General features: G+C 35.4%; 1 protein-coding gene and 1 pseudogene across 1 annotated transcript; both read left to right on the forward strand.

The window, feature by feature from the left end:
• The first annotated feature begins 10051 nt into the window (after positions 1 to 10051).
• LOC116006788 lies at positions 10052 to 13165 on the forward strand. Its single transcript, XM_031247277.1, has 3 exons — positions 10052 to 10142; positions 11036 to 11533; positions 12461 to 13165. Exons 1-3 carry the CDS (start codon positions 10052 to 10054, stop codon positions 12982 to 12984), a joined length of 1113 nt encoding a protein of 370 aa, XP_031103137.1. The 3' UTR covers positions 12985 to 13165.
• Positions 13166 to 13634: 469 nt separating this feature from the next.
• Positions 13635 to 15825, forward strand: part of LOC116006189 — a 4556-nt pseudogene continuing 2365 nt past the window's right edge.

The following is a 15825-nucleotide window of genomic DNA, read 5'->3' on the forward strand; positions in this document are numbered from 1 at the left end:
CATGCATTTAAACAAGTGCATATACATACCTTTATGTTAAGTAGCATAAACTTTCTTCATTTCTAATAAGTATTCATCATGCTAGTAATAAGTATCTGTACGTGTCATGTACGTGACTAGTTTAGTTGATAGATGTTCATTAATACGTGCTAATATTCATGTTATTTGTGAATATATAAGAGAAAATAGTTTTTTTAAATATAATTTTACATCAACTTTAATCACGTTTGATGTGACGACTAATAACAATTTGTTTATAAAGTGATTGTTTTTGTTTTTTGACCAGTCAAACGAAGATGTGTGTGGCTATTCTCTTCTCATACCACTCAACCTTTTCCTTTGCAATATGAAGTATGCATTACAACAATATGAAGACAATGAACTCTTTGATGAATGGACTAAAGAGGGATATATATATTAAGATTATTACAGCATCATGTTTTTAGCTTATTTTTAGAGTTCTTTTAGTTGGAGGAGAGATCGATGAGAGAGGAAGATAGAGCTTTTATGTTAATATTGAGTTTTTTGTTAGAGTAAAAAAGGAAGCAAGTCCTGCACCTAGCGAGCAGGACGACTACTCAACTTTTCATCCTTTTTTTATTTCTCGCCTGTGGTATGACAAAATTGGCCAAAAAAAAAAAAAACTCAAAATTGAATCATACCATTATCGTTGCTATTTTTTTTTAAATACCATTATTGTTGCTCTTAGTATTATTAGTAGTGCAAACGTAAAAGAAAAGGTAAATACATAAAGTTAGGACCACATTCCCTCCTCTTCCAAAATCATCTTGCCTTTTGGTTATAAAGGCAAAGACAACATCAAAATATGCCCTTTACTTCTGTTTCTAATGATGAAATGAATGGCAAACAAAAGTTTATGAGGATATTCTAACTCCACAATCAATATAAATAAATAACTATATATATATATATATATATATATATATATATATATATATATATATTCAGATTATTCAAATAAGCATAATTTCAGATTATTCCCTGTCTGCACCTCCTTTTAAATCTTCTTGTATCTATGGTTTCATCTTAACTTTTAATGTAATCATCACCTCATTTCTTACCTTTTTAAAATAAAAAAGCACAATGCTATTTGTATTAGGTTTAATTTGCTGTATTAAGACTTTATAGCATCTAGTGATATTTATTCGATTAATTCATAGATAACTAATTAATATGAAGAAATCAAAATTTGTCAATTACTTATGGATGGTTAAAAATTCTTACGGCTAGTGAATATATAATTAGGGTTGATATAGTTTCCTTAATCGACTAAAATTTTCAATTACTGGCAAAAATGGTCGGTATTATCAATCACTTTAACGAGTAATTAATAATACCGGAAAGGAATTTTATGGCAGTTAAAAGTGTCTCTTGAGTAAAAATCATGAATTTTTTACTACCTCAATTTCTAAGGATTTAGAAAAATCCACGACACTAAGTAAATCAGTAGCCCGAAAAATCACACATATGCTCATTAAAAGATCATAATATTAGTAAAAATTAAACTCACCACTTTTTTATATGAGAATCATTATTGAATCATATTCTACCTTCTTAACTACTCTTTTTGGGACTATAAACAGTCATTTTTTACAATTATAAGTGATCATTCACCCTTATATTCTACTAAATCAAAAATACTTTATACTCCAAAAATACAAACAACATAAACTAATCCAAACCCATCCACTTTAACGTTTTCAACATCTTTCTATTAAAAATGTTGTGAATGTAACATGGATTAAGGCGAGATTTTTGCGAGGATGAGCGCTATACTTCAACACAATGTGAGTTTTGTGCATTGCTATCATTACATCACTTTATCATCATAATCAAAAGATTTAATCATTTCATCAACCTTTCTTTCTTCTTTTTTATTTTTTACTGAGTATTTTTTATTGCTATTATTATAAGTACTAATTAAATACATAGAATATGGAGATTTTATATACGGAGTATTAATATATGATTATAAGTTAATAATATAATATATTGTGTGCTCAGCTTTAATGTTGAACGCCGGAGCTTTTGACTAATTAGTCCAGGTATAGTGCTGCTTCTGTCATTTAAAAGATCAGCATTCTTGAGTTCAGCTGCCCATGTTGGCTGTCTCTTTCTTCTTTTTTTTTTCTTTTTTTTTTTTTATCAAATTAATTGTCTGATCTGACCAACTCGGATAGGGTTATTTAATCTCTTAAGTTGAGTATATATATTAATTTGTTTGTGTTTAGGTGTGTTAAAACTTGCCAAGACCTTGTGGTCAAGTAGGATGAGGTGACTCTTCCAAATGGGAGGTCATGATTTTGAGCCTCCGTGAAGAGATATTGACTCGTTGGGGAACACATACATTTGAACCGACTCCTGAAAAATGTTTGCTTGCATTGGTTGCTCCACTACTGCAAGTTCCCTATAGTTCCATTACCCACACTCTTATTTTTCATTGACTTTAATTTTCCCTCTCTAACTAAAAATGATTTTTTTTCAAAAGTTATTTCCCAGACTTTCAAACGCTCCCTGAGTTTCAAACATATATGATTTCCAAAAGTCATTTCCCAGGCTTTCAAACGCTCCCTGAGTTTCAAACATATATGCTCATTCACAGAAGCAACACTTATTTTAGACACGAACTTAGCAAGATGACTTATTCTTTATCTGTCTTAAAAACCTACATATTATTCATTGTATATATAAAATTAACAAATTAAAGACATTATAAGCATATCGTGGTATAGTATTAATAAATAGATCAGATGTCGTGCTAATATTATTACTTGCAGCATATTTATGTGTTTGAAAGGACAAACTGGGCTTGATCATCACTGCAGTTATTTTGCTATCTTATTATATAAATTTATAATTATCATGATGTTCTTCAAGAATCATTTCTCCCTATATATTAATCTCATTTTTATTTAAAATCATTATGCTATTATATTGTACCATATAATATCATAATGTTATTTGTACTAAATCATGATATTATAACCCATGAAATTATAAAAAATTTAAAGTATAACCTTAGCTTGCACCTGTAAATGCAACTGCAAATTCAAAAGTTGGAATATATATATATATATATATATATATATATATATATATATATATATATATATATATATATAAAGTCATGTTAAAGAGTTTTCAGTTAAATATTCCTCTAAGTAAAAGTAAAACTCTACCGAGATTAAATTTTGATTAGTCTCATAGTGGTAGGGATACTATTCAAGTTAAATTTGAATTAATCTCAAATTAATAGGGATATAGAATCTTGTGTATAAAGTATAAACATAGAAAAAAATCCATATCCCTACTATATTATTAGGGTTTTAATTAATTTGATTGTTACATAAGTACTACAGTCTTGTTTATGTCTACTTGGAAGTGTGTTTCATTTCCAGATTCCCACATTTTTAGACCAGACCTAATTACATCACACTTTTAGATCAACCAAAAAATTGTTGTCTTTAAGGTACTAACAACAACTTTAATATAAAAAAAATATTTTAAAAAAAGGAACAAATCCCACCTTCTAATCCATTCCTACAACTTTATTCAAAGTATCTGAGAGAGAGAGAGGGAGAGAGATAAAGGACATGACTTCACCTCTCTCTCTCTCTCCTAACCTCTCCCACCTATTGGCATGTGAAAGGGTGATGGAGTGGGAGGCCACTTTAGACTATTGATTGATTGACATCTAGAAAAGGAAATTTTTTTTATTCAACTGAAAATGACCAATGTTTCTCTTGCTTTCAATTCATATAAATAATTTAGATATGTTTAATGGTGTATTTGAATTATGAATTTCTATATGTTTGTGGTGCATTTAGATATATTTGGAGGTGCTTTTAGTCCAATGTATTGTCAAACATTCTTATGTGCACCATAGACCAGCACGGAGTACACCACAAAAATATGAGTCATCACGTTTTTTTTTAAATTTATTTTCATTGATTTTCAGCCGTTGATATGAGGTCATCCAATGATCCAGATCCATTATTCATACTTGGGAGGTTGCTACATTTAATCCGAATATATATATATATATATATATATATATATATATATATATATAAATAAAGAATGGCCAAATATGGGAAAGGCTAGAAAAGTAATAAGAAAAGAGTGAAAAAGAAAAATGGGACACTACTACTTTCACTGTGGAATCTAAACTGATTGTGATTGGGGTGTCTCTTTAGTAGACATGCATCATGAGGTTTGTATCATGCAGTGTTTCACCATCTACAACACCTTGGGTCCCCCCACCCCTTTCCTCCGGCGCCGCTCCTCTCCCCTTGCTTCTTTTTTTCTACTCTACCATCATCTTCTATCTCTAGGTGCTACTTAGCCTTTCCATATCTTCATTTTTCATTCTCATGTCTTTAGATCCCTACAACATAATTTTTATTTATTTTTCTCAATTTCTCTAGCTTCAATTCAACTTTTGCAAATTTTACCATCAAAACGACGTTATTTTGATTAATAAAAACAGACGGATAAATAGCCTCCGTTTCGCGTAACTGTAGTTTCTTTTCAACACATCTGCAGTTTCAGGCGGATGAAACGGCCTCCGTTCCGCGCAACTACAGTTTCCTTTCAACACAACTGCAGTATCAGTTCAACACAACTGTAGTATCATTTTAGATGAACTGTACTATCAGTTACGGAGATTTACGGGAGCCGTTTCTCCCACTTATTGAAACGATGTCGTTTTGTGACCATGGTCCACGGTATAACAACTGTTCAACTTCGGCCTCTTATTTAATTTGTGTTGGAATCATTATTTGATAGTCTATGAATCTTATAAATTCAATTTTATCACAATCGGGCCTAGTGAAAAAGACACTTTAATAATCTTTTTTTTTATTTAAAAAGTAGCAATTTATTGATGGATTAAATTAATCTGGGTAGGCCAAATCAAATAACCCGATAATAAAGAAATAAGTAATAAATACAAGATATAGAGCTTGAGAAAACAAGACCTACATTAATGAAGAGTGTAATGAGATTACAATAGGATATGTGATGTAATTGAGCATGATCTCTAATACCTAGACAATGCAATATTTATACGAAGACATGGGCCAACAAAATCTCCTAAAGTCGTGGTAGGCTACAAGACTAAGTCGAGACCCACACAGTGAGCCCGCAAAACTAAGTCAAGGCCCATCACTTTAGGCCTCGGAGACCTGCTACGGGTCTCGGACCCTGGCCACACGGGCTATCTTCTTAGGCCTCGAACTATGCACTCCCAGACCCTGGGTCCCTATTATTGGACCGTTTTTAATATCTCCATTAATTATATTTTAATTTATCAACAAAGTTAATAATCAAATTTGGCATCTTGTTTAATTCATAATTCATTTTACTACTTTTTTACCTTAATTTGGTAGTAAATATTAAACTTTTAAATTAAATTTTTTTTTTGGAGAGAAGTGGTGCAATCTTTTATATGTGTTCATTAATTGGTTCATTTTGAATTGAGAACATGTCATAAATTAACAAAATGAAATGGCAATGCATTTTCAGAAGGCTATTCCAAAGATTGATTTAATGATTGTAATTGGGCTTTTGGGTTCAAAAACTTATTTGGGCCTAGTAACCCAAAAGTATTGTGCTGATATTTTGCATTGTGTTAAAATAAATCTTAACATTCATTGCTTTAAAAAAAAAAATAAAAAAAATATTGACATTCATAGAACATAACCAAACAATTACAAATAGATTGGGCTCGATTAGTCTTTTACAATTATGGCCCACCTATTATAGATGGATTTCTAAACCTCTATTTCTGTAACTAGATCAGTAGGAATAAAGGAGTAATCTGTTAAAAGATTGATGGCAAATTTTACCGTGTACCATGGTCTATATAGCATCATTAAGACATGACCACGTTAGAACTTGGCTGGTATAAATAGACAAGCTAGCAATCCAAAGGGGCAAAGATACAAAATTTACTCAAGGGTAATCTAGTCAAATTGGTTGAATAAATTAGGTATGTGCACCTTAAACTGATTTATCTCATTGTGATCCTTTATCGATTAGAGTCATAAGATGAGGTTTAGCCCGTGTACAACTGCACACCCTCGAATAATGATCGTAGAATTTACTCAAAAATTGCATATACATACATAACATGACAGAATACACATTTGTCTGTTTGAGGACTATCGAACATATAATGTATAACATATAAATGTGTTATCATCGAATATAACTAAGTAACTAACTAAATAAATAAATAATATAACACATCTGTTTGGACAGAGCGCATCTGATCTATCCCGATAGTCTTGGAAATTTTGACATCAGATCATTCCTTTTTTGGTTTGTTTTTCTTTTATTTGTCACTTACATTGGCAGGGCCATGAGGATTATGTGATGGATTAACATTATCACCAGCATTGGCTTGGCCATGAGGATTAGCTGATGGATTATTAACGTTATTACCAATATACATACTTACCACATCTTCCAAACCGCCGTTTAGAGAACCCCAGAAGCCATTATTGTTGTTCTCTTCAAAACTAAAAGCTCCGCTGTTAATACCATAAAAATTTTCATCTGTCTGCAGGCTTTCATATCCAAAGCTCCCGGCATCCCAGCTGTAGAATGTGGCGGCGGCGGCGGCTACGTCCATGGGGTTTTCTTGATATGGAAATGGCGGCAGCTCCGCCACTTGTTCTAAGATGGGGTTTTCTTCAGCTTCGGGTGGTGGAAGTGGCGGTTGTTCTGATACCGGGATCATCATATAACGGTGGTATGCGGCGGCGGCGGTGGCTCCCGCCATGGGGTTTTGGTGATTGGGATATGACGCCGCCGCCGCCGCCACTGCATCTTGCAGTGCCGTGGAGTAGTCTTCTTTCAAGATTTCACTGTTATGACCAGTTAAACTGTTCATATGAGTTGTCGCCGGGTATTCTTGTGGCTTCAGAATGGGGTTATTTTGAGTAGGAATTTCACCTTTGCGATCAATTAAACTGTCCATGCGATTTGCTGTGGGGTATTGTTGTGGTTCCAAAATGGGATTTTGAGCACGAATTTCATCATTGGGACCAATCAAGTTGCCCATGCGGATTGCCATGGGGTATTGTTGTGGTTCCAAAATGGGGTTATTTTGAACCCGAACTCCACCCCTGAGTCCAGTTAAATTGTCCATGCAAGTTGTTATGGGGTATTGTTGTGGTTCCAAAATGGGATTATTTTGAGCAGGAACTTCATTATTGGGACCAGTTAAGCTGCCCATGTGGATAGCCCTGGAGTATTGTTGTGGTTCCAAGATGGGGTTATTTTGAGCTTCTGGTGGTGGCAGTGGCAGTGGCAGTTGTTCTGATCCCTGCAGGATTATCATGTTAGTATTATAACCGCCGCCGGCGGTGGCTCCGGCCATGGGGTTTTGGTGATTTGGATTTTGCGGCGGTGGCGGCGCTACTTGCTCAGCCGTGGGGTATTTTTGTGGCTCCAAGATCGGATTGTCTTGTTCTTCAGGTGGTATCTGCTCTGAATCAAGAATCTGTTGGGTATCATCTTGAGATGGAGAACAATTGTCAGCACCTTTCTTGGAACCGGTGGTCTTCTCATAGATCTTGGCTAAAACGCACTCATCTAGCTGCAAATATGATCATCATTCCAAATTATATATTCTTACTGTGTTAAACCCTAACTAATCTAGATTACAGAATACACAAAATTTAATAATTTAGGTTCAGAGAATGCATATTCATGGCAAAATGCACAGAATTCACGTTCATAATACACATTACACATAACCACAGTATAATGAACATGAATTCTGTGTATTATATAACTGAAATTAAAACACATAAACACTTAATATAATTACGTAATCAAACAAGCTAAAGATCGAGAATAGGTTTAACTTACAATATTATTATCATTGTTGTTGTTGTCGTCACTCTGACCCTTGGCAACTGGGGTGATCTTGATATTGGGATTGATTGTATATTCATGCATGATCCAGTTTGTTTTATGGAGAGATACATCTTTATGTTTTCCTTCATAATAAACCAATGTCTTCTTGGACCCAACCACTTCCCCTTTGCAGGATATCGGCATATCCCTACCGGTGGCTTTCCAAAACCCATCCCCGGCTTTCCTATCCGGCCTTGCCCCGTTCGGATACTTCTTATCCCTGGATGTGAAGAAATAACTTTCCTTCTCCCTCGCCAGATCATCCGGCCCTATATATAGAAAAGTCAAGTCTTTTCACACACACATATATATAATACAGAATCTGTCACTGAGTAAAATTGAGGGAGTAAGATTTTGGAGTAGATGTGGTAGATATAGATCAAAATTATTGCATTGACTTACTGCAAAGATCATTGGGATGGTATTTGTAAATATTGCAGGTTTTAATCCGGTGGAGAGGCATCCTCTCCTTCAAAACCTTCTTCTTCAAATAATCCATCAGTTCTCCGTCCGTTGGCCGGAATCGAATTCCCGGCGGGAGTGATTTGAAGTATCGATCGCTAAGCCCCTTCTCTACCTCCATGGTTAACGTTGCCTCCTCCTTTTCCATACAATTTCCTGATCCAGTGCCTACTATCAGTCACTGTGTGTCCACTGGAGATCGAAACCCTTGTTACACAAAAAAAAAAAAAAGTGAATAATATGTTAGATGTAAATATAATTTAACCTAAGCATAATAAACAATATAACATAATATATTTTAGAGGTACAGAAAATAGATTAAGAGAGAGCTGATGTAATGAAACCCTGGAAAAATGGCAGTAGGATACCTTAAACTCGTTGAGTACAGTTAATGTACAAAATTAAGAGTGATTTGTCTTAGATTTTGTTGATTGATGCCGTAAACTACGCACCATGAGTCCATCACCATACATATAGTGATAATAGTAATCCAAATTTTAGTCTGATTAAAACACTATTAATCTCAATCCCTAACTACATAGGGTTACTGTTTTTTCAATCCTAGTAAAACACAGAGTAGTGAATATGCGAACTTTTTGCAATAAAATCTATTTTGGGGCCCACGCAGATAAATGAAAATAGAAGAAAAGGACAAAAAAGTTTAAACAGAGTGATTGTCCATTATATTACTTGATAACCTTAATATATTTGGTTTTGTATCATGTCTATCCGGCTCACCGCTAGCACGTGCATTTGCATGTGCATTAATTGCGCCTGCTGTCTTTAACTTGAGGTAATTAATGTAATGACAAGTTAAGTTTAAATGAAATGCACTTAATTAGCTTCATGATAAGTTGACCATAGTATGCATTGTACGTCCTTGTACTGATGAAGCCATGTGAGTTGAAGCCTTCTTATCATATTCTTTTAGAGACACAAGAAGCTTCATCACCGTCCAGATCAAGATTTAATAATGTTAGACATCGATCAATTCAATTTTAAATTACTCAAAATTTAATATAATTATCGATTGCCCAATGTTTCATATGAGTAGAGTCACAGCTACCGATGGAGGCTTAGTGCGTGGCAAATAATAAAAAAGTAGTTTATTTAATATTTTATTTTTTTGAAAGTAAAAGCACATTGTAACAATTAAGGAGTTAAAATGCCAAAGACCTTGTGGTCAAGTGGCATGAAGTGACTCTCATAAATGGGAGGTCAATCATGGGTTTGAGCCTAAAAAGAAGACTGTTGTTTTAGCACCCGGACGGTTTGCTCTTCTTCTAAATATCACCAACCACACTAAGAGGACCCCGAAAAGACGTTGGAAAGAATTAAACTCGATTTTATGATATAATTGAATTAATCATTCACTTATATATCAACTGCCCTGTAGTAACCGAGTTAGTAGAACTAAAAAAAATATATATCAACTGCCCTACCTATACATTTCCAGGTCAAAATGTTCTAATTTTTAATTGGAATAAGAAAAATAATAAATGAGACAACCTGAACATATCTTGCGGCTAATTTCGTGGCACTATGCATATGGCTTTTCTAAGTTCAAACTATAGTCTTTAAATATGCTAAAAACCCTGTCCATAAATGTCTCTCATCCTTGAACTCCTCATCAGAAATAATGGCTTCTTTTCTGTCTCTTTCTTTTCTACTCATCTTCTCTTTATGCTTGAGTTTTGTTTTTGCTGCTGCTGCTCCTCCACCTCTTGATGGTAATCTTTTATTATTGTCTATGTTGCACGCATTGCTCTTTACATCATAGCTAGGGACATTTTAGACATACATGCATGAATAAAATCCACCAAATTTACTGCATGTATGTAAATTTTAGTTCATTCTCTTGTTTAACATATTTATTCCTTCGTATTTATATTAGTTGGGCTAGTGGGTAGAAGTATTGGAACAAACGTTGCTTTTCTTGAATAACCATCAATGACATTGTCATATGATACCATTGAGTTTCCATTGCTTTTCTTTCTTCCCAAATGGTTGAATCTCCAACCCAAGAGTCCTCCACGCTCCGATAGACATATGGGAGAATGTAAATCATGGTAATTATTTTCTTTCTTCCTAAATGGTTGAATTCCCAACCCAGGCCCCCCACGCCCCGACAGACATCTCGGAGGATGTAAATCATGGTAATTCATCTGAACACATAGGCTAGACGAGCCCCTCACTTTGAAAGGCTGAGACCTTTGTTTACTGCACATAAAGAGCCTTGGGAGCCCTCACTTTGAGAGGTCGGGATCTTTGTTTACTGCACACAAGGAGCCTCTCACTTTGAAAGGTTGCTCTCATACTCCTGCTGGTGAGACTCGGTCTCTAATTTTTCTTCCAAAATTTCACTCATGTAACCAACTGAGCTGTTTATGCGGCTTTTCTTGACCAACTCGGCTAGAGTTGCTTCAAATGAAGTGTTTTCTAGTTGTGTGTTTGGAACATCATGTGGTTCAATGTGTTACATACCTACATTACTTTTCATGAATAACCATTAATATTGGTGTCATATGATACTCTTAGAAAATTTTATATTTCCAACCACTAAAAAATGACTTTTCTGACCACTTTGAGACTCGAAAAACCAATCTTATTCCATTTTTGGCAGGGCTAGTGCCAAATGGGAACTTTGAGGAAGGCCCCAAGAGATCAAACCTGAACAAGACAGTGATCATAGGGAAGAGATCACTACCCAAGTGGGAAATCAGCGGCATAGTAGAGTACGTGAGCGGTGGGCCCCAACCAGGCGGGTTCTACTTCGCCATCCCTCGCGGGGCCCACGCCGTGCGGCTCGGCAATGAGGCCTCCATTTCCCAGTACTTGAAGGTAAAGCCGAGGGCGATATACTCAGTCACCTTTGGCGCAACGAGGACCTGTGCGCAAGATGAAGTGCTCGCCGTTTCAATTCCCGGCCAGAAAAGTGAGCTTCCGATTCAGACGCTTTATAGCGCTGATGGCGGTGACACTTATGCGTGGGCGTTTAGGGCACCTTCTGGGGTTGTTAAGCTCACGTTTCATAACCCTGGTGTGCAGGAGGACCCTGCTTGTGGACCCCTCATTGATGCTGTTGCCATCAAGGAAATACCTCCCCTCAAATACACCAAAGGTGGGTAACTCAATTAATATGACTATAGAATCATTTTTATATTTGGTTTTTGATTATTATTATTTTTTCTTTCACAGTTGATCCCATAGATTTTAAATTATTGTTGCATTTGATTTATCTGATACAATTTTTAATCATCTGTGACTTATTTTAAAGGATAAAATTGTCATGCATTTTCATTATTTAAAAATTGTTCTTAAATTTTGTTAAAAGGTATTAGAAATGACAGATTTTCTATTTAAGATAAGTCAATTGTGACCAATTTTCAGGCGAGTGACTTTCTTGAAGGGCAAAGAAATGGTCATTTTCGATCATCTCTATGAGAAGTTAAGAAAAATTAATAAAAATATAAACTGTATCGTTTAAGATAAATTATAAGTGATTGAAAAATTAGGCCTGCGTGACTAAATGTGACAATAATTTTAAAACCATGAAGCTAAATATGAAAAAAATTAATAGTTGGAGACCAAATATGAAAATAATTTCATAAACATCACCATTCTTTGAAAAATATATAGAGGATTAGGTAAATTTAGTAATTTACCTATTCCACTAGAGACATCATGGGTAAGGGCTATGGTGATTGAGTATTTGAGTGCAATCTTAGGGCATTCCCATTAATGATTTTGGGAGGTTTTTGTAACTTTTAAGTTCATGTGGAGGAAAGAGAATGATGAGTTACTCCTGCAAAACTCAAATTTTTTGTGAGTTCTACATGAGAGAGAAGATAGAAGGCTACAGCCTTTTGCTCAGGGCACATACAATGTTTAATCGGGCACGTTAAAAAAAAAATACTTTTTTCCCTCTAATTTCTTTACCCTCTCATTCCCTCTCCTAATTAGCACCTTAAAAAAAAAAAAAATACTACTTGAGGTTGCCCTTATACTCAAGTTAGCCTAACAAAGTCCATTCTTTGAGGATATGCAGGGAACTTGGTGAAAAATGGAGGATTCGAGAGCGGACCTCATCTCTTCACCAACTTCTCCACCGGAGTCCTCGTTCTCCCCAAGGGAAAAGACCCATACTCCTCCATCCCCGCCTGGATCGTGGAGTCCCTCAAGCCCGTGAAATACATAGACTCCAAGCATTTCCTAGTCCCCAGAGGCCGCGCCGCCGTGGAACTGATCGGAGGCAGAGAAACCGCCATTGCCCAGATCATCAGAACACGCCCCAACTGGCGCTACACCCTCACCTTCACCATCGGCGACGCCAGCAACGGCTGCCATGGATCCATGGCCGTGCAAGCTTTCGCCGCCCGAGAAACCGTTAGAGCCGCCTTTGTCTCCACGGGAAAGGGGTGGTTCAAAACTGTCAGTTTTAACTTCCGAGCAACCTCGACCCGGACGAGGATCACTTTCTATAGCCCGTTCTATCACACGAATATTAACGATTTTGCCCACGTTTGTGGGCCTGTCATCGATGATGTTAGAGTGTTCCCTGTCCGTAAATGAGGATTGGGTTGCCCAGAAAATGGAGAAAAACACAGAGAATCTATAGACCCAAAGATTCCCAACTTTCATCTCTCCTCATGTTACTTACTTGCTGCATTACCTGATGTAACAGGGCAATGTTCTCAGTCTATGGAGTTCATGTTTGAGTTCAAATATTACACAAGTTTAAAAAAAGAATGATTTTTCCCCTATTATTTTTAAATTTATTTACAAAATTGGAGAATGAAAAGTGTGAAAAGAAGTAAAAAAGTTTGGAATAATAAATTAAAAATATTTTTATGGTTTCTTTAAATCATGTTTGATATTATTTTCATTTTTTTTTCTATTCATGTAAGACGAAAATGAATTTTAATGCACAAATAAAATCAAGAATCACTAAGACTAACCATTCTCACAAAAAGTTAAATTCAAAATTCGTTATCAAACTAATTTGACTGGTTGTCCCGTGTAAACTGTCCCAAATCTTTCTTTACCTACCAAACTGTCCCTACTAATGAAAAAAGAATAGATAATGAAAAAATTGAGACAATGGAAAAGAATGGTTTTTTTTTTTTTTTTGGTAGAAAAAAAAAAGTTGTAGTGGTTTGCAAGCTTATTATAAATTTTTTAAAAGAAAGCTATATTCTATTGCATTATCTAATCTCTGTGCAGGCCAGGGGTGCTTCTCCTCTTCTGCCACTTGCGGTTGACTAGCTGTGGCTTGTGGTTGCCTTTCTCCCCAAGGTGAGTTCTTTCAGCTTAGTGTTTCTTGAATTCTGTTGCACCTTCCTCCATCTTCCTCATTTGCGATCTGTTCTTTTTGTTTATTTATTTATTTATTTATTCAAGTATTGCCTGTGAAGTGTAGATGTCAAAATCTGGAGCACTGGATCTGGTTTCTGGTGTTGGTGGGAAGATTGAAAAAAAGGAAGTACTTTCAGCTGTTGAAAGGTAAATATAATTTTGCCTACTAGTTTATCTCCATCTTAGACACCATAGCTATACATTCTTGATTGTTAATTCACCTAGATTGCTGACCTTTAAAGTTCATGTCTTTACTGCTTTACATTGCTTTAAAATGGTTGAAGAAACAAAAAAAGTGTTGTTTTCATTTTGTCATACATTCCTGTATTCCTTGTTAGATTTTTTGAGTGATAAGGGAAACCCGCTCTCACTATCCGAGGGTAAACCCTATCCAGTGATCCTAGCCGGCAAAGGATCACAAAAAGGTAAACCAGGAGTCAAATTTGTAACCTTAAGAGCCTACCAACTTGGCTGGAGTTGTCCCTTGTTAGGTGTTGCTATTGCTCATTGTATGAGTTTTTATTAGGCATGAGTTTTACACTGCAAGCACACTGGGATCTAGATGCCGAGTATAATATATAAAAATAATAAATGTACAGTTTCGCTATTAGCTTAGGCTTGTAGTTGAGACTGAACACATTATCGAATTCGAGACACTCGTGTTGAATATGAATCTGTGATGCAATTCTTGTGAAGTATTGGGTATAAGAGCTGAAACGGGTTTTATTATTGGGGAACCATTTACATTAGGTATGAAAAGTATCATGCCCAAGATGAAGGAGCTGAGGAACAGAGAAAAGCCAACTACACGGATATGGTCAGTACACGCTGGTCTATCATAGTCTGACAAAACATGGTTTCTTTGGAATCAATGTGTGCTTTTATATTCATGGAAAAGAAAATGACTTCCCTGAATTTAAATGTTACTTGTTGGGATTACCGGGCTGCCATACTCCTAGAATAGCCTTGCTTTGTGTCACTGTGACCTAACAGACTAAGACTGCAAATCTGAAGTTCCAAATGGTTGATCTTCAAATACACTTTGTTGTATCAGGTTAATAAATATTATGACCTTGCAACAAGCTTCTATGAATACGGCTGGGGTGAATCCTTCCATTTTGCACCCAGGTAAGACTGAAGAAATGCTCTTTAGGTCTGTGTTCTGAGCTCGTAATCTGATTATACCATCTCAGCTGGACAATTGGCTTTGACTACTTTCTGAACTGGCAGATGGAAAGGAGAATCACTTCGGGAGAGCATCAAAAGACACGAACATTTTATTGCATTGCAGTTAGGTTTGAGACCAGAACAGAAGGTCTACTTCATTTGTTTCTTTCACAACTTTGGATTAGAGAAAAATTACGTTCATGTTTCCATTACTAGACTTTCCTCTGCCAAAATCAGATATGGATGAAAGATTCTGTTCTTCATTGACAGGTGTTAGATGTTGGATGTGGAATCGGTGGTCCTCTACGAGAAATTGCTAGATTTAGGTAGCTATTGACTCTTTGATCTGGAAAAGCTAGTTTACTTTCTTTTAATTAGTGAATATGCGTACTTCTTAATAAGATACGTTGCTAAAAAGTGGATGTACTATGTACTAGTCCTCTATGAGAAATTGCTAGATTTAGCTACCTATTTTTCTTGATATACCAGTGTTAACCTATTGCAGTGGTGCATTTGTCACGGGTGAATAACAACGAATATCAAATAACAAGAGGGAAAGTAAGTGACTAAGTGTTATCTTTTTAGTTTCTCCTTTATATATGGATGTATGTTCGTTCTTGGCAAATACTTTGTGTGCTAGAGACGCATACACTAGAGTGGGCAATTCCTCTCATGAAAGTTTAAAAAAAAAAAAGTTTTAGGATGTAATTCCTTGGTGGATTTGAGAAAAAGAGAATATTCATGGATTTCCAATTTTTGTTTTCTACATAGGAACTCAATCACATTGCAGGAGTTGACACAACTTGTAACTTTGTCCAGGTAACTTGCTTCCATTTTACACTAAACAAAAAAAAAAAAAAAAAAAAAAAAAAAAAAAAAAAAAAAAAAAAA

This window comes from Ipomoea triloba, chromosome 15 (assembly GCF_003576645.1).
Source record: "Ipomoea triloba cultivar NCNSP0323 chromosome 15, ASM357664v1".
Lineage (NCBI taxonomy): Eukaryota > Viridiplantae > Streptophyta > Magnoliopsida > Solanales > Convolvulaceae > Ipomoea > Ipomoea triloba.

Bases quoted from the DNA above. Each gene is read 5' to 3' on its own strand.
- LOC116006788 (XM_031247277.1), top strand. From the start codon at position 10,052: ATGGCTTCTTTTCTGTCTCTTTCTTTTCTACTCATCTTCTCTTTATGC. The intron at 10,143-11,035 runs GTAATCTTTTAT...CATTTTTGGCAG, and splicing joins TGCTCCTCCACCTCTTGATG to GGCTAGTGCCAAATGGGAAC. The intron at 11,534-12,460 runs GTGGGTAACTCA...GAGGATATGCAG, and splicing joins TCCCCTCAAATACACCAAAG to GGAACTTGGTGAAAAATGGA.